Source organism: Tenrec ecaudatus, chromosome 8 (genome assembly GCF_050624435.1).
Source record: "Tenrec ecaudatus isolate mTenEca1 chromosome 8, mTenEca1.hap1, whole genome shotgun sequence".
In the NCBI taxonomy this organism is placed as follows: Eukaryota; Metazoa; Chordata; class Mammalia; order Afrosoricida; family Tenrecidae; genus Tenrec; species Tenrec ecaudatus.
Window position 1 is genome coordinate 123,960,446 of NC_134537.1, and position 24,070 is coordinate 123,984,515.

Below are 24,070 nucleotides of genomic sequence, written 5' to 3' on the forward strand. Positions count from 1 at the left end.
GATGACTTTTTGTAATGGATGACAATTTTGTAATGAGTTGAGAGTAGCACTGGTTGAGTTTGTAAATAACAGCTTTGGTAAACACCAAGCATACTGAACCTACTTTGTTTAGAGCCCACTAACACCTATTCTTTGCCTGTTGGACTGCTAATGAAGCAGCCTTCCCGTTTGCCTCAGTCTGTGGTATTTGGGTGTACGCCTTTCCTCTTGTCCTGAACTACCAACGCAGCACCAAACGTTAGTTCGTGGCCCTTCCAGAGGACAGATGCCCAGTGGCTCTCAGATGTTTCTGAAAAGTGAATTGTGTAGCATCCCATTCCATGGGTGATAGTCCTGGTCTGGCAAACAGTCACAGGCGTGCGCAGCATGATACAGTTTTGTGACGCGGAAAGCTGTAAAACAGTCGCCCTCAGCCACGGGTTGCAACAGGAAGAAATGAAAGAAGCCGCAGGAAGGTCAGCTGGGTTAGTGACTTCAAAACCAAGAGTTGGATTTGGCGTTCCAAGTCCGTGGGTTTATATTGTCATGTTTGTCTTTTAGCCCCACCACGGGACGGGCAACCTGTAGACAGTAAAATGGTCTCCACAGTAAACCATTTTCCTAGATGGGGCTTTTTGTCTCTAAACCTAGTGTGTTCTATTCTCCCTGCTCTATCAAGAAAAGCAAACCCGCCTTACACTTTGGTTTCAAAAGAGACGAGATGAGCAGACGTCACACTGTACCACAGTCTGTCCCAGGAAAGGCTTGCTTTACCTAACTCCGCAGTGAGAAGCCCAGCTGGGCTGTGCAGAGCAGGTCCTGCCACATCTGTGTGTGATCAGTTTGTCCTAAGGAAAATAGATGACAGCTAGTTTTCACAATGGTCTTCATTTAAACAGAAGCGCTAATGAACCATAAGATTCTGCTGTTTAGAAGACATACTGTTGGGTGCTAACCTAAATGCAATGCTTTCCCCCCAGCAGTACGATGCATCCAGCCTCCCAGCTCTGTTAATGAAGGCACGAGGTCTTTTGGGAGCTGAAACTCACCTGCGGAATATTAACCATCAATTAGAGAAGCTCCTTGGTCAGGAATGAGATCAGTCTACTGAGCTGTCCCTGTACAGAGACCTGCCTCATGCCACTGTCAGCATTCTGCAACTCTTATTTGTAAATAAAATTCTTTTTTAATTAATGGAGGGTGTACATTCTTACTTCCGTTTTTCCACACGAGATGGGGAAAACACGAACTATATTAATGTTTCAATTGAACATTTTATTGTTAAAACAACACTGAGATATGTGAAAATAAACTTGTCTGCTTGTTCAAGTTGGATATCTGGTTTAGTCACCAAAATAAGATTTTGCCATCACATCAAATAAGCGGCATCAATTTGATTGTATAGTTTGTGTCATATGCATTTCTAGCTATTGAGTAATAAGTTATAAAATGTTAACACCTTATTCTAATTAACTCCAGGCATGTTTTAAACTATAACTCAAATAGATGTGAAGATAGACTAATTCTGGTATATCAGTGGAGATTTTTATTTACACCAGTGAATTTTTAATAAAAGTAGTTTACATAAGTTTAAAAATATATCTATATAACAAACAGCAATGTGATAAAACTTTGTTCATATAAATAGGTTTAAGTTAATTTAATGTTTATATTATAAAATCTAACAATCTTCAGGCAAAATAAAAGCTAGTTATAGAAGCATCCATTTAGAAAGTGTCCACAGCTACTCTTGTAAGATTTCCTGAAGTAGTTCATCAGGAATATCCTCGATTCCACTGTTGTAACTCAGAAGACTATTCTCTGTTGCTTCAACCAATTCAGCATCTTCAGTGGCTTCTAGAAAGCCAGCATCGTCAATGCCATTATCCCAGTCATCGATGGAAGGCACACCCGTTGATAACTTGCTATTTGGTGGCTTGTGAGGATTCTCGGTTTCAACGTTCTGGACTTCAGCTGTCATGACTTCCTCGTCCTTTGTTTCCATGGGGGAAGAAGCAAAGGCGGCAGAAGGAAAAGGTAACAGTTATAAAACGTGGCTTCACCCTACACTGTATTGAGGCTTTCCACTGGAGTAAAGAGTTAAGCTGGAGAAACCCATGGGGTCAGTCCTACCCTGTCCTACAAATTGGCCATGAGAATCGACTTGATGGCATTGGGTTTCTTTTTTGGTATTGAAGTAAGATGGCAAGTAAAAGGGCCAATTCTTTAGCAGGTTGTAAGATGCATACACTGGATGAATACAGTGTCTCCAGTATCGCAACCATGAGCAAGCCCACCCATCGAACTGTTGCTGGCACTGCGCTCATGTACTTTTGAATGCCAAATGTGGAACGGGTGGCAGTCTCTGTGGGGGCGCGCTTGTCGGTGCCCTCAGCAAGGGGAGATTTTGTTCAGTTAGTGTAGCTGAACACAAGTGGGAAACGATTCCGTTATTTCTTGATTTAGAGCACTCAAGAATTGCTATAAGGGAGAGCTGGGGGATACTTGTCAACATTAAGATGCACCAGTGGCCATGAAGTTGATTCCAACTCCTGGTAACCCATCTGCATCAGAAGAGAACTCAGAGTTCAGTGTTTGATTTTTCCAAGGTACCTCTTAGTGGACTTGAACTTTCAAAAGCTTTGTTAGCAGCTGAGCTAACCAAGTTAACCACCAGTACTACTTGGGGACTCTGGATTAGACAGTACGTAATAGTAATATACCAATGAATATTAAAACACCTGGATTTCATAGTTCTGCCATGGTCATATAGCAGTGTCCTAATTCTTCAATTACATGTTTAAATACTAAGAGATGAAATGTTTTCATGTCTGCAACTTATTCTCAAATGGTTCATCCAAAATAAGGCAAATCTAGGTAAAGAACAGACACAGTTCCTTGTTCCCTTGCAACATTTCTGTAGGTCTGAATTTTTTAAAATAGAGAATTTAACAACCTCAAAAGGTTTAAAAAATCAATAGCAAAGATCATTAAATGGAAAACCAGCAAGTAAGCTACTTGGTAATAAAGCAGAAATGACAAAATGGTAACGTAAGAATAAATGGGTATTCATTACACTGTTCTTTTTAGATGTTTCAAATTTTAAATGGATGTCTAACCAATGGTAATCAACCTCCACTGGCAATCTGCTCATAAAAATAACAAATGAACAAGGAGGAAAAGACTAAAAATGTTTTTCCTCCAAAGAATTTTTTCATCAGATCTTCCCTTAAATGTATTCGTTTATCATAGAATCTGACTCAGCTATATTGTCGCCAGAGCAAACAGACCAGTGAGATTTTCACCCTTTCTCACGTGGATCTTTAAGAGTGGTCGGTGGACTGTTTATATAATTGGATACGACTAGTACCGCACCGCTGAACAGAATGTAATTCAGCTTGGAGCAGGTGACGTTTAGTCCAAATATAACACTAAGGAAAAAGCCTGTTAGCCGTGACCTCCCACCCCCCCAAATCACTGTAAATTAAAGTCAGATTTTACAGAGCACCAAAAAGAACACGTAGGAAAAAGATCTTCAGTGTATTCACAGAAAAACAAGCTAAGGACAAGTACAGACCATTTGTAATAGAATTACAAGTAGCAACTGAGAGGTGTTCCAAATTTGTCAGAACAAAAATATAAGCCATTTATTTTTTGCTTCTCTGCTAAAAATTAAAAGGCTAAACAAAGGCAACACTGGCAGAAGTATGGGTGACAAGTATTAAGAACTAGTTGTGTACACTTAATTATAACTTTTATAAAGTTTTATCAAAGCAGTTTGGCAGTATGTACTATTATTTTTTGTTGATATATCAAATAGGAGAAAGCAAAATTAACCTTCCAAATTGTGTACTATGATGTTTAAAAAGTCGCCATATACACCTATGCATAAACTCTGGAATGATGGATAACAAAGTTTTCTCTCAAGTAATCAAGTATGAGTGAGGAGGATTTACCCCTTTTGTTTTCAATGGATTTTATAATTTTTTACAGACTTTTATTTGTGTAAATAAAAGTTGATTTAGCCATTTGCAAGGAGCCTTGCGGTGCAGTGGATTGGGGCTTAGTGCTCTGCAGTTAGCTGCAAGGTTGCTGCCTCCCACCACTGACTGCTGTGCAGGGGGAAGATGTGGCAGGCTGCTCCAGAACGATTGCAGCCACCGGGGCAGGTGTACCTGGGCCTACAGTGTCGGAGGGGCACCGCGTGTTGGCACTGACTGGACGGCAATGAGTTTTGTTTGAAATCAGAGGTGCATTATCTTTTAATTCAGTGAAACTTCTAGAAAGCCATACTGTAGGAAGAAATGCTCAAAAGAACACATACAAAGACGTGTATTTTTTGGCATACTGGGAAAGGGAAAAACGGTTTAAAGGTCTGGGATTGAAGGGATTTCTGTACAATGGCTGTGCAAGCAGTAAATTAGAATGAGGTACATATTCTCAGGTATGAGGTGAAGTGAGAATTGCTACATTTGAATTCTAAGTGAAAACAAGGCACCAACCAATCATGGTGTTTAAAAGCAATCTGGATGCAACTGGCTACTCCGCTCTCTGGTCATTCAGAACTGGAAAGCGAGGAGAAACAGAACCACACTTACGTCTTTGAAAAGCAACTGGAGACACACTTCCGGAGGTAATGGGAAACCTGAGCCGGAGAGTAAAACTGCTTTAGAGAAGGCATCTACTTTTCACTTTGTGGAAAGCATTGTAAAAAAACGAGTAACTTACAGTCAGATTTGAAGTTTTCTGCTTTACATATAGGGTCATGACATTTTTGATACCAAATTTCATTTTTCATATCAACCAGGATCCTTTAGATTAAAAAAAAGTATTAATACCTGTATTGGACAGGGTTCTCTAGAGAGACAAACCAGATTGCTAGTAATTATATATAAATATATTTATAAAGATAGATCTATAATTCAAGAAATAAACCGTTAAATAATATACAGATAGATAATACAATAAATTAACAGTTAAATTATAAAGCAGTGAGACACTAGCAGTCCTTCAAGTTTTGAGAACTGCCAGTTGCCAGTCCCCTTCTGTAGAGAGAGCTGGACTATATATACCCAGGCAGCAAACAGCAAGGCAGGTCCCCAACTGTCATCAACTGTCAGTCCCAAGCTCCAGAGATGAACATTCCAATCGTGTGGGCTTAAAGGGACCTCAACTTACAGCGACACAGTCCACAGGCTAGGCATCCCACAGGTAGTGTACCCCTTTAAACTGAGGCACAGAACAACCAAGGTGAGGCTCACCGAGCCATTTAATCCCTCTGCCCTTCAGTTAATCCTACTTGTGTTTATCGGCCAGGCTGGCACAATAGACTATAGCAATACCCAAAATGGATTTTTAAAAATCCAGCTATATGTTCCTTACTGAAGATAAGCACAAGGCTTAAAAAATAGAGAAAAGCATGAAAATAGATCGAATGCTATGCCTAAAGAAAGAAATGCTATGGCACCCAAAAATACCACACAAAACTAACACTAGGGCAAAACGTGTATGACTGAAAAAAGTCCCCCAGGAACACATTACAATTCTTCATCTATATCCAGCAAATGACACAGCTTCACAGTATGTAAGAGCAACAAATGGACATAAAGTGTAAACAAGTCAAGATTTTTTAAAAACAGAATTCAAAAAATAAAAACAATTCAATAATAGATGAGTAAAATCAAGAATTTAGGAAATGTCAATGATAGTTTCACTGCTTAATTGTGTTCATGTGGAAACACGAGACTTACTGAAACAGAGCAGATGGATATCGCATGGTCTAAAATTGGGAAAGGTGTGACGGTTGTAGCCCATCTCCATTACTTATCCAACCCAGGTGCTGGGCAGATGACCCACGAAGCTGGACAAGATGCATGTGTAATCGAGATTGGAGGAAAGCTCATTAACCTTGGAATGCAGATGCCACAGTTTTGCTTGCTGAAAGGGAGAAGGGCTTGAAGCACTTGCTGATAAAGATCAAAGACTACACTCTATTCTGTTTTACAACTCAGTGTAAAAACAAATCTTCACAACTGAACTCTGGGACAGTGTGATAAAGGGAGAAAAAATATCAAAGATTTCATTTTCGATCCACATTTGAGGGCTAAGGTGTGCCCAACTCAGGCCATGGTATTATCAATTGCTTCAGATGGATGAGAGAGTAAACCCTCCCACTATTTTAATCTTAGTTCAAACTCACAAATCCTGCTAGACAGATGTACATACAGTGGCAGACAAGAGCTTTCAATGTACAGAACTCAGGAGAGAGAAACCTCAATCAGTAATGGGAGTAACGATTCCAGGAAGGGAGGGGAGGGGGAACAGAGCAATGATGGCAGATTAACCCCCCTCAAGGGGGATGAATACCAGGCTAGCAGGTGAATGGATAGAATGGGAGGTGTAAAATATACCGATATATAAATAATAACAATACATAATAAGGGTTCGCAGGGGAGCGAGGGGGGAAAAGCTATCAAAGGGCTTAAGGCAGTATTTAGAAGTTGTTGATGCCAACAACTGTACATATCCACTTGATAGAAGGGATGTATGGACTGTTAAATGTAAGAGCCCCCAATAAAAAGATTAAAGAAGAGTCGCTAAGAAGGACTGAGCTTTTAAATTATGGTGGTGTTCAGAAATACTGAAAGTATTGTGCATTGCCAGAAGAGCAAACAGATTTGTCTTGGAAGAAGTGACGACGTGGAGACTCGTCTGACGTAGTTCGGACATCATACTATGAAAAGGATAGCACACTGGATAAAGAGCGTCCCGGAGAAGAGGAAGACGCCGAGACGGCTGACACGGTGGCTGCTTGTAAGGATGGAGCGGGGCCAGGCCAAGTTTTATTCTCTTGTAAGTGGGCTCACCATGAGTCAGAGCCAACTACAGCAGCCACCAATTCTCAGAACTTACTAAGTTTAATCATAGAGGCGGTTTCCAATAAGTAGAAATTGCTTTTCACAATCACATGCAATACATTATAAAAACTGACTCCAAGCTAGGAATCTATTAAGAGTAACACTGTCAGTTCACTCAGCACATTTCTGACCCCACACACAATTATTTAGGAATAAATAATAAAAAAAGCATGATTTGGAAATCCAAAACTTTCTAAATAACCAATGTCTCAAGGGGAAAAGGGCATAATAGGAATTAGAAAATGCTTAGGGAATGAATGGAAATGAAAATACATTAAAATGTAAAGGGTAGTAGTCTTTACAGGGAAACTTATAGTCCTCAAAGAGCAACTATATTATTACTAAAGGGCAACTAAATATAAATAACAAATTGGAAAATGAACAATAAGCCATCGACTTGATTCTTGGTGGCATAGTGGGTTACACAATGAACTCCTAACCTGCAGGTCAGTGGCTTGAGCCTACCAGGCTCAGCAGGAGAAATATAAGACTCTCTGCTCCCAGGAGAACTTAGAAATCTCAGAAACCCTAAGTGGCAGTTCTGCTCTGTCCTGTGGGTCACTGTGAGTCAGAAAATGAATAATACAAGTAAAAGGAATAACAAAGAATTCAACAGAATCAATAGACCCAAACTTGAACAATGACAATTCATGCAAAATTAATTGAAAGATTCATAAATGTTACTAGAAAATATAGATACAATGGCAGCCTATGCTAGAAAAAAATTTTTTTTAACCATTTTATTTGGGGCTCTTAACAGCTCTTATCACAATCTATACATCTATCCATGCGTCAAGCACCTTTGTATATATGTTACCATCATTTTTTAAAGTATTTTTTGAGGACTCTTACAACTCTTACCAAAATCCATACATACATCCATTGTGTCAAACACATCTGTATACATATGTTGTCATCATCTCTTTCAAAATATTTTCTTTCTACTTGAGCCCCTGGCATCAGCTACTTTTTTCCTCTCCCTCTCCCATATCCCTTGATCATTTACAAATTCTTTTTTTTTCTCCATGTCTTATACTGACTGCTGTCTCATTGCACCCACTTTTCTGCTGTATGTCCCCTTACTCTCCTCCCCACTACCCTTACCCTCCTAGTATCACTACTCCTGTTATTGGTCCTGAGGGGTTTATCTGTTCTGGATTCCCTGTGTTGCGAGCTCTTATCTGTACCAGTATACATGTTGTGGTCTAGCCAGATTTGTAAGATAGAACTGGGATCATGATAAGGGTGGGGGGCATTAAACAACTAGAGGAAGGATGTATGTCTCATCGAAGAATTCTATGAACAACTTTTGCCAGTAACTTTGAAAACTTTGGTAGACACGTTACCGACTCGGAGCAGAGCAAAGCTAACTAACACCCCTGCTGCTTTTTGCTGCCATCAAGCTGATTTGCACTCAGTGATGCTGCTTCTCGGGGTTTCTGGGCTGTAATCTTTATGGGGTCAGATAACCAGGTTTTTCTTTCTGGAGTAGCTGCATGGATTTGAACTGCCAACCTTGTGGTTAGTAGCCCAAAGTTTAAACATTTGTGTGATGAATGCTCCTTAAACAATCCCTGACCACTAACAATGAAAAAACATGTTTTTTTAAGAATAGAGAAGGTAGCATTTGTTCAGCTCCATTTGTTATAAGTATACAGTACCAGATGCTTAAAATTAGGGTTGGTGATGGTTACAGAGACAGTCTATTAGCACTGTTGTGGTTTCCTCGCTGGTATACATTCTAAACCACGGTTCTCAACCTGTGGGCCCGTGACCCGTTTGGGGGTTGAACGAGCCTTCACAGGGGTCACCTGATTCATAATAGTAGCAAAATGACAGTGATGAAGTAGCAATTAAAATAATTTTATGGTTGGGGTCACCACCACATGAGGAACTGTATGAAAGGGTCGCGGCATTAGGAAGGTTGAGAACCACTGCTCTAAATAATATCTTCTGACTTGGAGTGGGTAAACTGGCTGTGATGCTCCAGTTACCTGCATTTCAGGTGACAGGACACCTGTTACAGCTTTTACTCAGTGATGATTGGGAAACGAGGAATTCAACAAAAAGTAGCCCTGCAAATCTTGTTACCACTTGAATCGTTTCTGGTCATAGCGTTCACATGTCAAAGCACTGAAACTCTTCGGCTGTTCCAGGATGTAGGAACATACTTGCTTGTTAACTGTGAAGAATTTCTCACGCTGCATTCTGAGAAGCTGTTCATATTTCACTACTGAAAAGTCAGTTACAACTCAGCAACGCTGTCGATGGCAGAGTGAAACACTGCCCGGTCCTGGGCCCCACACAGTAATTCTTACATTGGAGCCCAGTGTTGCAGCCATTGTGTTACTTCACCTTGCTGGGCCTTCGTCTTTTGGGCTGCCTCTAATCTACCAAGCACGATGTCCTTCTCTAGGAATTGGCCTCTTTTGACAACGTGTCGAAAGTATGGGAGACAAAGCCTCACCACCCTTACCTCTACAGAGGATTCTGGCTCCTTACATACGTCCTCGAGGACAATGTGTTTGTTCTTTGGCAGTCCACGGCACTTTCAGCACTCTTCACCAGCACCACGACTCCAGTGCATCAGTTCTAGCGTCTGTCTTCCTTCATGTCACAACGCATCCGAGGCCACTGAAAATACCATGAAACATCCTTGCATTCCAACACTTTAAAGAAGTCTCGTGCAGCAGATCCACCCAGTGCAAAGTGTCCTGTGGTCTCTCCACTGCTGTACCCATGGGCATCGACTGTGGGTCCAAGCAAGGCGAGATCCTTGACCACTTTTGTCTTTGCTCCATATACCGTGATGTGACCTATTGGTTCAGTTGTGAGCATTTGGGTCTTTCTGTGATTTATAATCTATACTGAAGGCTGCCATCTTTGATCTTCATCAGGAAGTGCTTCAAGTCATCACTTTCAGCAAGCAAGGTAAGCCTTCCTCTAATCCTGATCCCACATTTTTCTTCATATAATACAGCTTCTCTGATTATTTGCTCAGCATACCTATTGAGCAAGTAGGTGGGAGGATACAACCCTAACACACACCTTCCTGATTTTAAACCATGTAGTATTTCCTTGCTCTGTTCCCACAACTGCCGATTGATCCATATACAAGTTCCACACGCGCACAATGAAGTGGTCTGTAGTTCTCATTCTTCTTAAGGTTATCCGTAGTTTGTTATGATCCACACAGTTGAACGCTTTCACATAGTCTGTGAAACACAAGTAATGTATTGTTGGATGATCTTCAGCAAAAAGTCACTTGCATGTGACATTGTTCTGTAATCTGAACACTGTTGGATCACCTTTCTTTGGAACAGGTACCAATGTGCATCTCTTCCAGTCAGTTCGCCAGCTAGCTGCCTTCCAAATATCTGAGGGCTTCAGCGCTTCATCTACTTGCTGAAACATTTCAATTGGTATTCTATCAATTCCAGGAGCCTCGTTTTTGGCTAATACTTTCAGTGCAGCTTGAACTTCTTCCTTCTGTACCGCTGGTCCTTGTTCATCTGCTACCTCCTGGAATGTTGACTTCTCTTTTTTTGGTACAATAACTCTTCTTTCCATTTTCTTTGACGTTCTTGATTTGGTGACTGCATATGGTAAACACACCTACAATCTATGAATCTGTGGTGTGTGGCTCAGGGAAATCTCTCACATACTTTGTAACTACATGATCACAAAATGCAGCTATTTTCATAACACAATTGCTGTCTGCCATATGAGAGGACCACACGCTTCTGCGAGCGAGTCCAGCACAGGAGGGCAGACCCCGGGGAGCCCGGCCATATGTCCCAGTCCTCATTCCCTCCACTTCACATGTGCCAGATCTCTGACTCACGCATGGCTTCACAAGCCAATCCTCAACTTCATTAGTAATCAGAGAAATGCCAAAGAAAATCACATGACTTCTCGCACTCATCAGCTTAGCAAAAATACTATCAATAACAAAGCCTAGCAATTATATAAAAAGGTGTTCTGGTGGCACAGGGGCTAAGTGCTGGCTACGAATCGCAAGGTCAGTGGTTGAAAAACTATAAAATAATCCAAATGTCAGAGCACACTGGGCAAACTGGTATGTTTACATGACAAACTTTTCAGTGATGTCACATAGAATAAAAATAGCTACACGAATGAGTCTGACAAACACGCTGCTGTCAGAAACATGCTGAAGGAGGCAATTTATATAAATTCAAAAAGAGAAGTAAAATGAGACGAGGTTACAGCGAGAAAGGGAAGACACTCGGGCCGAACCCACTGATTCCAGGTCCATAAGGTTCTTTCCTCGGGGAGGTGGTAGATATGATAGGTGTTCACTGATGGTTAGTTTTTTACACATACACAGACACTATTAAATACACCAGTGGCATCCAGTCAGCTCCGACTCATTAACAACCCTCTGCATGGCAGAGTGGACCTGAGCTCCACTGGGTTTCAAGGGCTGGCTTTCTGGGAAGCAGATCACCAGGCCTTTCTCCCGAGGTGCTCAAATGGATGGAAACCTCCAACCTTCCAGTTATTGGCCAGGCACATTAACCACTGGCATGGCTCAGGCTCACAGGCCTGTGTGATGGCTTATTAGAGTAGATTATGAATACCACTTTGAACAGATGACGAATGTGGCAAAGTCAGTACATACGACTTTGTGATTCTTCAGAGGCAAACATACTGTAACCTTTGGAAAACAGCGAATGGGTCTAAGATAATCGTGGATGGCGCTGCCTGTTTTGGGTTGTTGTTTTTTTTTTTTTGGTAAGTTTACAGAGACAGAAACAAGACGAGTAAAAGAAGAGCTACACTAGAAAGACATACATGGAAATGTTAACTGTCATTTTGGCTGATTTGTGGACCCAGGTGATCTTGTTCTGTGTGTTTTCCTGTGATACTTGCCTGGGTGCTGTGTTAGACAGGGTTCTCTAGAGAAACAAAGGCCAGGTTGGCACAATAAATTATTATTTTAACGGCATTATTCTAAGCGTACATACCAACTGTTGCACTCACACAGCCACTAAACAGATGTTCCAGCTGCCAGCAATGGCTTCATGATGGTTTTCTCATGTCTGACCTATGTACTGTGTATGCCTGGTTATACAGACACCACACCTTAGGTACTAAATATAAAAAACATAGCAAGCTCTCTCTGTCATAGCCAGTGGGATTTAATTTTACCCCCATTCTAACCATATTCTTACATTCGTTAAGATTCCATTCTTGGCTTACTTCTCTTTCCTCCCTCTCAGGGGCATTTTGAAGGAAATACAGGACCACAGGGCTGGGCACACACAGAAAATATTCAACACCGCTCAATGGATGGATGTATGGATTGTGATAAGAGTTGTAAGAGTCCCCAATAAAATTATTTTTAAAAAAACAGCACATCTTGGTGCCCTTCAATATCCAGTCTTTGTTTTGAGCAAGGAAACAACCTTAACCTCCGATTCTTTTTTACAAAATCTCTTTAAAGAGGAAGATGGAAGATGCTTATTTTGTCCCTCTTCAGTTGCTTTTCCCTCGAGCGCTCCCCACCTCGGGTGCTGTGTGTGACACAGGTGAACGAAGGCAAGGGAAACCCTCACCGCTGGACCAACAGCACCGTGACATGCGGAGACGTTAAAGTCGCACATCGCACGTGTCTCTGGACCACAACAAATATCCATGGACGCAGCAGTTAAGGAATCAAGTGACGCATCACACTGGACAAGTCTGCTGCCAAAGACCGCTTCAGGGCATTAAAAAGAAAAGATGTCGTTTTGATAGCTAAGGTGTGTCCCACCTATTTTCAAGCACCTCATATGTTTGTGAAAACTGGACAATAAAATAAGGGAGGCTAAAGAGGAATCTGTGTTAAAAGAATTAACGTTGAAATGAAAATAATCTATAATATCCAACACTAACCAAATACAACTATAAGTTGAATTACAAATTGAATTTACTAAACTAAACTTATTACAGAACCGTTTTTAATCTTCTCAAGTATGAAATTGCAGACATTTAAAATGCAATAGTATTAGATACCATACTTACATGATATTATTACTCTTGTGGGCTCTTCCAACATTGTCACACCAACGATATTTGCAAATGTCATAAACCAGTAATTCTTCTGGAAAAAAGTAGTTCCAACGCCGAATTCCTAAAATACAAACAATGTTCCTAAAGGTCCTAATATTCTGTGACATAGTAATTAATAAAGATAAATATTTATTTTTTACCTCCTTTAATGCCATTTTTAGTCACCAAAGAAAGAACAAAACGATCAATCTCAGGGTAGGGTGAACACTGAAAACCTTCAAGTGTTTCTACTGCAAAATACAAGAAATATTTATAAATCACAATTGTCAAATGTTGAGGAGTTAAATTTTTATTAAACTCTTAATTAATACACTTATGGATCTTATAACCTCAGCATTTTTGGTTGGTATATTTTTGTAATCTGCCTTTTAGTTGTCAGAGATCCTACTATCCAACAAAAATTATAACAGCATTTGAAATGATACCATCGACCTCTTTCTTCTGTCATTCTGAGAGAGACGAGCTGCCCTGGTGTCAGGAGCTGGCCTGGGCGGGACACACCACCTACCTCAGCCTTGGTGTCCTCGGTCGAACATACCCTCTATCACAGAATGTCAACCTCAGCGATGGCCTCCGTGGTCACAATAAATCAAGACCACTCCAGCACGTCCGAACGCAGGCAAAGTGAGCAACACCTTCCCATCCTAGCCAACAGAAGTGACTGCTGCGTCTTCACCAATCACTAGTCTCCCTCCAGTTGTGCCTTCCCCTTACAGAAGAGTGGTGCGCTTCTGTGCGTCAGTGCTTGGCAGCTACCAGAAGGGCATCTGGTTGGAAGCCATGGAAGAAAGATGAGGTTGTCTGCTTTCATAGAGATTACAGCCTCAAGTCTCTAAAGGGGCATTCTACTCCGTCCAAGAGGGACATGGTTAGAAGCTATTTGGTGGTCGACGGGATTTTGTTTTTGAAGGCTTTCTTACCCCCCAGTATTCAGACACCCAGTCATAGATGGCAGCACCAGGTGTCCCTGGCAGTTCCTTCCATTCCCCAGTGCACTTTACTAAAGCCTATAAATCCTTTCCAACATCCTCTTATGGCGTCCTGGTGGTGCTGTCAGATAAGCACTGGACTACAAGGTCTGTGCTTCGAGCCCACCAGCTGCTCCCCGGGGGAAAGTGGAGACTATCTGCTCTATGAAAGCTTCCAGCCTCGGAAGCCTTCTATCCCTGTGTCACTGAGTCAGAAGGGTTTCTTGCTTAGCTTTGAACTTCCTCTTTCTGAGCTGCGTGTCCTCCCTTGAGGCAGTGAGTAAGCAAGCTGCCTGTGCACTGCAGGGGGTCCTGGGCGATCAGCAGCTGGAAGGCACTGCCAATTCAACTGCACACTAAGAAGCTACTGTAATTGTGTATTTAAATCCTCAGTTTATTTCATAAGACTTTTCATTGTGAACCCGGTGAAGGTTTACAAGGGAGATCATCAGCTTTACATGGTTCAGGCATGTTTGGTTTCAACTCATCCATTGCAATCCCCTCAACATACCAACCAATGTATCGTCACTGATGCGCTGTACTTACAGTTTCCATCCCTAACCCGACTGCGCTCTGTCTTGGGCAAATGCTGCCCTGTTGATCTGAAAGGGTTGATTATAGAGGCTTGTCTGTTGTTTGGCTGAAAGCTGAGCAATGGAGTGAGTTCAATTCCAAGCCTGAATGGGCCTAGGGCCTTAATCTCATGGGTTACATCAGTCTCTACCCAACCACCAAGTCTGGTCTCTCATGATTTTGAGTTTTATTCCACATTTTCGCCTGCTCTATCCATGATCTAATGTGATTCTTTTCAGAGTACTTGGTAGCGGTAGCTGGGCACCATCTAGTTCTTCTGGTCTCAGGGTTGTGAGACTGATGCGTGTGGTCCATTAGGCTATTTTATGTTTTTGATTTTCAACATCCTTTTATCTTCCAATCAGGGAGATGGAGATAATTAATTGCACCATTGAGGGCCACTAACAATCTCACAACATCCCAGTCACTACTCACTCAAAGGATTTAGAGCAGTCTTTGTGAACTACGCTATGCTGATTGACCTTAGTGTCCCCAGAGACTAGGATCCAGCTCCGCAAGGGCCCAGGCTCATTCCCTCAAGGTGTATGATTATATTTAAGAAATTTTCAAAATTTGGCCTTGGCTTATATGGCCTTGGTAGCATAGTGGGCTATATGCTGGGCTGCTAACTGCAAGGTAAGCAGTTCAAAACCATCAACTGCTTCATAGGTGAAAGAGGCTTTCTGTGCCTGTAAAGATATACAGGTTCAGAGACCCACAGGACAGACAGTTCCCACTGGGTTGCTATGAGTTAGAATCGACTTGATGGCAGTGGGTTTCTTTTTGGCATAGGCAACCAGATGCATAGGTATATTTGCAGCAAAGATAAATACACACACACGTGCTCGCACACATGTTCTCTGTCAAAACTATATATATTTGTGGGTACACTGCTATTCTCCCACCCATTTGATTTTTAAAGATATAATTCTCATTGCAATTTTAAGACTAATACATCTTAGTTTTCTTAGAAAAGGGCTATATTTCAATGATAAAAGTAATATGCATAATTGGAGAAATCTTAGAAAATATGTTAAGGTAGAAAGGAGAGAAATAAACCACAGACTAACATCTGGAAATAAGTCTTAAACAGAAGAAAATAATCATAAAAACTGTTTTCTACATTTCTTTAATAAACCTGTGGTCCTATCACATATATAATTTCAGAGCTTATTTTTCCTCATAACATTGTGAATAAGTATTTTCCCTTTTAATATATAAGCTTTGTAAATTTAATTTTAGTAGCTTTAAAGTATTTCATACTATATCAACAAACTTGTTGTATTGTGAGTTTACAATATTTTCAGTTTTCACTATTAAGAATAATGATCACTGATTAAGATATGATCACTGAAGACAAACATGTGCATAAGCAAATGTGGTGAAGAAGCTGATGTTGCCTGGCTATCAAAAGATAAGAGCATCTAGGGGCTTAAAGGCTTGAAGATAAACACACGGCCATCTAGCTCAGAAGCAACAAAGCCCATATGGAAGAAGCACACCAGCCTGTGTGACCACGAGGTGTCGAAAGGATCAAGAATCAAAGAATAAAAAATCATACTGTAAATGAGGGTGAATGCAGAGTAGAGACCCAAAGCCCATCGGTAGGCAACTAACTGTATACCCCCTTACTGAAGGATTGTGGGGAGGAGATGAGCCAGTCAGGGTGCAGGATAGCAATGATGAAACATATAACTTTCCTCTAGTTCTTAAATGCTTCCCCACCCCTACGCCCCCCACTATCATGATCCTAATTCTACCTTAAAAATCTGGCTAGACCATAGGATGTACATTGGTACAAAAGCAATTGGAAACACAGGGAATCCAGGAGAAATGACTCCTTCAGGACCAGTGGTGAGAGTGGCGATGCCTAGAGGGTGGAAGGAATATGGGGTGGAAAGAGGGAACCAATTACAAGAATCTACATATAACCTCCTCCCTGTGGGATGGACAACAGAGAAGTGGGCGAGGGGAGACGTTGGACAGTGTAACATATGACAAAATAATAATTTATTAATTATGAAGGGTTCATGAGGGAGGGGGAGGAGGGATAGAGGGGGAAATGTGGAGCCAATATTAAGGGCTCAAGTAGAAGGCAAATGTTTTGAGAATGATGATGGCAACAAATATACAAATGCGCTTGACACATTGGATGGATAATGAATTGTGATAAGAATTGTACGAGGCCCAATAAAATTATTTTAAAATTTTTAAATTAATAAATTCTGTGCTATTGATAAAATTTTTTAAATGCTGTACCAAAATATATGTATAAAAATGTTATAATCAGTACCAATCATTATAACCAGAGACGCAACGGATGGTCCCTTATAGAATGGGAGAAAATAGGGGGGAAAAAACCACAAACCCTCTAATTCTTTAAAAACAAATGTCAGACTTGACATACTGGTTGAAACTAGAGAAATCCCTAAGACTATCACTATGAGATACATTTTAAACTTTGAATTGAAACCACTGTCAGAGATCACCATTCACCTAAATAACAGACTGGCTCATCACATAAACAGTAGGTCTCCTGAATATTGTGCACCTTTAAAAAATTCATCTACGAGACCCATCAACAGTCTAAAGCAAAAACTGAGACAGTAAGGTGAGGCAGGGAAACTAAATGAACTGAAACAGAACAATGCTGACACATTGTAAAAATTGTAGCCAATTGTTAAATGGGAACCTAATTTGCTAATGTTACTTTCTCATATATATATGAGAAAGTTCTTGGGAAAATGGAATTAAAAGATAATATAATTTTCCATGAATTTTTAAGCCTATATTGTAAAAGGAATATGTAAAGAATAAAACTTTATCAAATTAAAATTTTTACAGAGGTAGAGCGTTTATGTAAGAAATCTTGGAAAAACCCAACACATTCTTTCAGCTCTGGAAAAACTAGCTGTCATTATGAAAATGAAGATTTCCACATACTAGAAACACAGGGAAAAGGGTCCCACATAGGAATACTGGCAGTGTTCTCTCCTTTATTGCAGGCAGAAAGAGGAAAACTTTTGAATTTTGGTTTTATTATTTTTATTATTTGGTTTTGAATTTTGGTTTTTTAGTTTTATAACCTCCATGAGTATTGTATTAACCCCCCCCCAATAAATAAGAAGCAATCAATGCTGCTTTAATAAGTATCTTCTAACACAGTCCACAGTCCCCACTATAGATGGAAACTTAGAAGCAGGTTTAAAGGGTCAGAGATATGAATACATATCACTTAAGACTTTTGAGGTCACTGAGATTTCGTATTTCTAAATTCTGCGAGGAACTTATTTTCTGAAAATTACCTGGAGTGGTGCTGTGGTTAAAACAGTCAACTTGCTTTTGTTTGTTCTGAGATGTGTCACATCTAAGAATTCGTAAGGTATTTGAGAATCTGAAAGAGAAAATATGTAAAAGAAACAAATTAACGTTATAATAGAATTAAAGAGGCTTGTTACAGAAGAGAAACTGAATTTCAAGTAGTTCAATATTAAAATTCTTTCTTCAAAGGCTATTTGTTCTAGGATATTTATGCCACATTTACCCCCAACGGCATCATTCCTATGCAGATAAAAAGAAGAGGAGGCTGGTGATTGTTAAAAGCACTTTCTAAAATTACAGAGTAACTCAAAAGACCCCAGGCGTGCTCTATAGACTGAAGTCTAACTCGGTTCACAAGCCTTCGAATTTTTGTTATAATACGCTGTATAATAGGAATTGAAGGAATTATTTCGTTTTTGTGAGCACAATGAGAAAAAGGATTAAAATTAACTTAATGAAAGATACATTCACAGCCTTATAGAAATAATTTAGCCTTGCTTTCAGGAAGAAAAATATCTGGTACTTAGTTGGCTATTCAGAAGCAAATTAAGATGACCTATCCAGAAAAGAAAAGATGACGCCATCCAATAGAAAAGCAACCTTCTCATTCAGACTCTACTACAGGCCAACTAGGATTTTTATCCCACATGATTAAAAAAAAATTGGCTTTATCCTCATGCCAGCAACAGGGGGTGCCAAGAGGCATACACGTTTTATAAGCTGACTACTCTTGTCCTAAGAAGCCCTGGTGGCGTAATGGGTTATACTTCTGGTCTGCTAGCCACAGGGTCTGTTGAATGTCGATGTTGCCTGGCCGATCTTCCTTGGAGAAAAGCCAGCAAGTTTGCCATCACAACAGAGAGAGTCACGTGCACAAGACAGCAACCCACGACAGTAAACAGCAAAGATTTAATCAGCAAAGTATACTTCAATCACAAAGCAGGTCGCCTCATGGTTTCAAGAACCCGACAGTGTCTAAAGATAGGATGCTGAAATTCACAGGGGTCGGGTGATCTGACCCCAGTGGCTCACTTCAGCCCCTATGGCCTGAAGTCCCATTGGCCTCACTCTTGCATGCTGATTGGTGCTTATTCCAGCACGATGGTCAGTCTCATAATCCACGGCTTGTGCCACTCAATGTCATGTAGGGTGTCTTCTGGAATGGACAAGGTGAGACAACTTGGGATGGGTCATCCAGACCTCTAGTTGCCCTGATGTGACTAGAGGAATGGATCAGATGGGGTGGTGTTGGGATCCACGCTTGACCAGTCGAATGGCTCAAGGGGAGGCCATTCAGATTTCATAGGGCATCAGGCCTCTAGCTGACCTTGACAGAAACCACCAGCTGGTTCACAGCAGCAAAATAAGGCTTTCTGTTCCTGTAAAGATTTACACCCTCAGAAACCCAGTAAGGCATTTCAACTCTGTCCCCGGGGGTCAACTCCATGACAGGGAGTCGAGTGACTATTATGTGGCTTCTGCCAGCACTTACCCAACAACTAATATTCACTGAGCAAATGCCATGGGCTGGCACTGTTCTGAAGGCCTCCCAGATACAGCTTAAACATCCCACGGCACCTCATGAAACAGATGTTATCATTGCTCCTATTTTAAAGGTGAGCAAAGGTAACACTTGATTTGCCTATGAGATACGACAGGAAAATGACTCAAACAGTGCACAGCTACATGAACCACTGTCAACTAACTTCCCACACTCCTGGTGAACTACTGCTAGCAGGAATATCCTGATACAACTTCCCTACAGTAGTGTGTTTTAAATATTTATTACGAAAATTTGTAACTGTGTTAGGCTGGGTTGAATAGAGAAACAGATTCAGAGGCACTCGTCTAAGAAAGGGCTCTGTATCAAAGAGTAATTGTATATTAAGAAAACATCCTGGCCCAGTCCAGATCAACTCCCAAAGTGCAATGTTGGCCTGTATGTCCTCTACTGGCCCAGAAATCCTTCTTCAGACACACAGCACATGCAAGGATGCAAAATGCAGATCATAAGCCAGTGGGTTCAAAGTCTCGTGGATCCTGTGGCGGTGGGAGCATCTCCAGGGTTCCAGCAGGTGTCAGCATGGCTCCACATGACTTGCCAACAGAAAGATGATAGGAGAGAAAGGGTGTGGCCCACCTCCAGTGAGAAAGAGAGGAAGGTCCCAGAATCCTGAGAAGGCCATGCCCACTAGGAGGGATCATCAGGCTGTGACCTGATTGACAAGTCCGACTCCGCCCCTACGCTTATTTACGAAGTTGACATGAAATTATGTAACTACCACAGTAGCTAACACCATTTATTTAAAGGTGTACCTAAGTAGGCAAAGGAAAGGAAATCTAATCAGTTAGTTCTCCTTTTAACCACACATTTGGGGCTGGCAAAACTAGATGCTAGTCCAAATTGAACAGGAATGAAGGTACAGATTTCTGTTGAAAGATGTGCTTTGAAAAACAACCAAATAAGTATATATGTATCATAAAATTATACGGGCATTAGAAGTTATATTGGAATTAGTTGTTAGCAAATTATTAACTTGGCAAAATATTCATGCGATGACTATAAGTATAAAAAAAGATGATATAAATAATCTTAAGAAATACTTTGAAGGAGCTATGTAAATTGTGTATTATATAAATTACATGTGCACACTTGAAAAGAAAGTGAGGATTTAGTAATTGTTACCAAATGCAATACATTTTTTATTTTCTTCTTTAGGTGTAATTACATTCTAGAATAATATATAAAATAGAACCATAAAGACATAGGCAGAAAATATTAGGTGGCTAAAAATACCTTGTACAACAATTTTTCAGTTAATGGAGAAAGAGAACATAATTTTTTGTTAAGGTCGAATTAGTTTATAAAACTCATGCCTTATTAATATGCAACACCACTCACTGATTATTAAATATTTATAAGTACACCGCAGTTTCATTGTGGTACTATATACCTGACATTGCTGACCAAAGATGAGAGGAAATATTGATTTTCTTCGGAAATATTCTTTGATTGCATAGGAAAAAATCTATTATCTTCAGCAACTTCCAAAGCCGCATGTTTTCCAATTTTTGATGATTTGTACAGCCGAAAGTTCCTATTTTTTGTATAAACTCCTGTATATAAAATAATTAAAATACTGTAAAATATACTCTCAGTAATTTGTTTTTAGAGTCAGCAAATATTCTTTTTTTTTAGTAAGATTGTACACAAAATGAGAGCAATATGTAAATTTAAACTAAACTAAACTTGGCCTTGAACAATGCCACAGAGATGGCGAACTAATGATTTTGGACAACCTTTCCACCGTCCAGTCAGTTCTTAAACAGTCTTCTGAGGGTCCCGAGATTTCATACTACGTGCCAGTTGTTCTTTGGTCAGCTTCTTAAGGGAAACATTCATATACAAAAGGCATCACTCATGAAGGTACAGCTCCAAGAATCACAAAGTCAACAACCTCTTGTTACCACACCACTCAGAGACATGACTGCCCGGACCCAGATCCTCCCCCATGCCCCTCGCCGGCCCCCGTGCCAGTCAGCACCTCTTCTTCCTCCCTGCAAGTCTGCCCTGTTAACATCAGAGATTACTTTAGCCTATTATCGGACTTTACCTAACTGACATCCCATCACATGTATTCTTTGTGTCTGTGAGAGGCATCCTGTGTTCCGTGTGGAACAAGATCCAGATTCATTAGTGTCTCCCAATGTGGGCAATACCACACTGGGGGTAGAGGGTGCCACGATGCTCCAAGGGGTTACAAAAGCAGATACCTAAGTTTATCTTGGATTGTGGGTTATAGTATAAACATCTTTTTATTGCCAGGGGGCGCTGAGTAATTTTTTTTTCTGAAAAGGGGGCAGGCCAACCAAATTTGAGAACCTATTGATCAGATCAATGAATCAGTGCTCATCTGATCCATCTTTTTGATACTGAAATAAAGCTGTGTCTGCTTTTGAGATAGTTCTTACTAGAAGATCAGGGAACTTCCCATGCGAATCAAATCATCTAACTTTCCAGGCTAGAACTGTCACGCCTCAGGTGTTGTGTTTGGAGTTTTTAATCTCGGGGCAGAGGTGGGGCACCGTCCCTGGTTACCGCTGCTCTCTTGTAGAAAGCTCACTCACGCCTCTCTCCTGGTTGATCACAGGCAAGTCCTCCTGGAGCGGATCGGTCCTCAAAGATAACTCACCTAACTACGCGAGCGCATTGTCTAGGTCTGGCACTTGGTTGTCAGAGGTGCCAGAAAGACTCGCGGTCTTTCCGGATCGTTAGTATTCCTCACACTGTTGCCAGTCACCCTGATTCCGACTCACTGTGACCCAGTGAGTGTGCAGAGTTCAAGGCTGTAAAACGCCAGAAACTGATCACCCAGCCTATATACTGACGTGCCTCCAGTGGAGTTGAGGTGCCAACCTTTCTGTTTCCAGTCCAGAGTTTAGCCGTTTGTGTCACCAAGGGCCTTGAAAGACAAGGAGCACTTGTTTATCCTGCCTGTAGTTTAACCTACTTTCTCTCAACCTATCGGTACTGGCCTCTCCAAGGGAGTCACACGGAGGACGGCAAAGGTTGCTCTTACGACTTTTGGAACCACAAGGTAGAACCCGAGTACAAAAACCAGTGGTTCTCAACCTGTGGGTGTGACCCCTCTGGGGGTCAAATGACCCTTTCACAGGAGTCACCTGATCCATAACAGTAGCACAATTAGTTATGAAGTAGCAATGAAAATAATTTGGTGGTTGGGGGGGGCGGTCACCACCACATGAGTAACTGTATGAAAGGATCGCGGCATCAGGAAGGTTGAGAACCACTGACCAAAATGAAGTTTAGTGCATCACATGCCAGGCCGGGTGCTGCCGGAGTAGACTGCTGTCTGGCCTGCCTGCTCGCTGATTGAGAGAGCAGGAGAGCAGCTGGGTCCTGGCAGCAGATAAAGTGGGCCTACCTACCCCTACCAACAAGCTGCCCCGCTGCTGCAGAGCCAGCAATGGGCCCACTGCCCAGCCTGACCTGGCCACACAAGAGACCCCGTTCTAGATTGTCTTTACATTTATCCACTAACCCAGCCTCTCGGCGGGGTCAGAGGCTGGTCCATTTGTTCCCTGCCAAGGGTCCCCGCAGGAATCCCTTGGCATTTGGAGCAGAAACAGACCGCCCTGCCCTTTGGGGCTCAGGCCGCCGGGTGTGTCCGTTTCACAGGGACCCGAACAGGCACCCGAGGTCACTGGGTGCATTCTGTTAGTGACCCCACCATCCCTGTGGGGAAGTGGTGCTGGGTCGAGGGAAATGACAAGTGGGTATTGACTAGTCTCCCACAGACATACCCCAGGACAGTCTACTGAGAGAGAGCTGTCGATTGCGCTTACCCAGATCCACAAAAAGGTGCTTTTCTCCCGTCTGATTCTTCACAACTAAAAACGAGAGCTCAGGGCAGCTCTGCGCAGCGGAACCAAGCCTCTCCAGTTTTCCTGCAGGCAATGCCCCACTCTCGTCCGGATCTTTTTGCTTGGACATTGTGTCAAAGGAAGTTGCTTGTTTTCTTGGTGCTTCAGAAACATGGGAAAATCCAGGCCCTGCTGTCTCTGGAATTCCATCATCATCTCCACTGGTGATTAAGTTAAGAGCAGGCTGCAAAATTTTTCTTACAAAATTACCTAAGGAAAAAAAGCCGTATGATTACGCTGTTTTATGCAAACTAGAACCAAGGGGCAAATCCACACATGGCAACTTTACACCTGATAAGACTTGCTACTTTTGGTTTTGGAACTGACTTGTTATTGTATCTAAATAGACTGAGTTGTTGTAAAGACCTGCATCTTGATAAGCTACAGCATATCAAGCTCCTTCCTCTTGTGCCATGTCTCCATTTTAACTCCCACTGATAGGGCACTCCTAACCAAATGGCTTAAGTGGGAAGGTTAACTTGAGAAAATACATCCATGTTGCTAGTATGGACCTGCATGTAGCTTACTGATGTCACTATAACCACCACTTAAAAAAATTATTTTATTAGGGGCTCATACAACTCTTATCACAAAACATACATACATCAGTTGTGTAAAGCACATCTGTACATTCACTACCCTCTTCATTCTCAAAACATTTGCTCTCCACTTAAGCCCCCGGCATCAGGTCCTCATTTTTCCCCCTCACTCCTGAGCCCTTGATAATTTATAAATTATTATTTTGTCATATCCTGCCCTGTCCGACGTCTCCCTTCACCCACTTTTCTGCTG

The 24,070-nt window shown here is 41.4% G+C and overlaps 2 protein-coding genes across 6 annotated transcripts in view; one reads left to right on the plus strand and one right to left on the minus strand.

Moving 5' to 3' along the window:
• The window catches only part of CENPU (centromere protein U), a 38,330-nt gene extending 37,157 nt beyond the window's left edge, over positions 1-1,173 (plus strand). For 3 of the 4 annotated variants that reach the window (XM_075556831.1, XM_075556829.1, XM_075556832.1), the window contains one exon: positions 960-1,173. In XM_075556831.1, the coding sequence (XP_075412946.1) occupies positions 960-1,076 (117 nt within the window). In that variant the 3' untranslated portion in view covers positions 1,077-1,173. The remainder of the gene's footprint in view (positions 1-959) is intronic. The other variant, XM_075556830.1, reaches the window with a different exon arrangement.
• A 343-nt stretch (positions 1,174-1,516) lies between these two features.
• Positions 1,517-24,070, minus strand: part of PRIMPOL (primase and DNA directed polymerase) — a 46,901-nt gene continuing 24,347 nt past the window's right edge. For both annotated transcript variants that reach the window (XM_075556826.1, XM_075556827.1), the window contains exons 6-13: positions 23,201-23,488; positions 20,788-20,950; positions 17,818-17,906; positions 13,112-13,201; positions 12,924-13,032; positions 4,708-4,790; positions 4,578-4,624; positions 1,517-1,972 (exon numbers count right to left, since the gene is read on the minus strand). In XM_075556826.1, the coding sequence (XP_075412941.1) occupies positions 1,724-1,972; positions 4,578-4,624; positions 4,708-4,790; positions 12,924-13,032; positions 13,112-13,201; positions 17,818-17,906; positions 20,788-20,950; positions 23,201-23,488 (1,118 nt within the window). In that variant the 3' untranslated portion in view covers positions 1,517-1,723. The remainder of the gene's footprint in view (positions 1,973-4,577; positions 4,625-4,707; positions 4,791-12,923; positions 13,033-13,111; positions 13,202-17,817; positions 17,907-20,787; positions 20,951-23,200; positions 23,489-24,070) is intronic.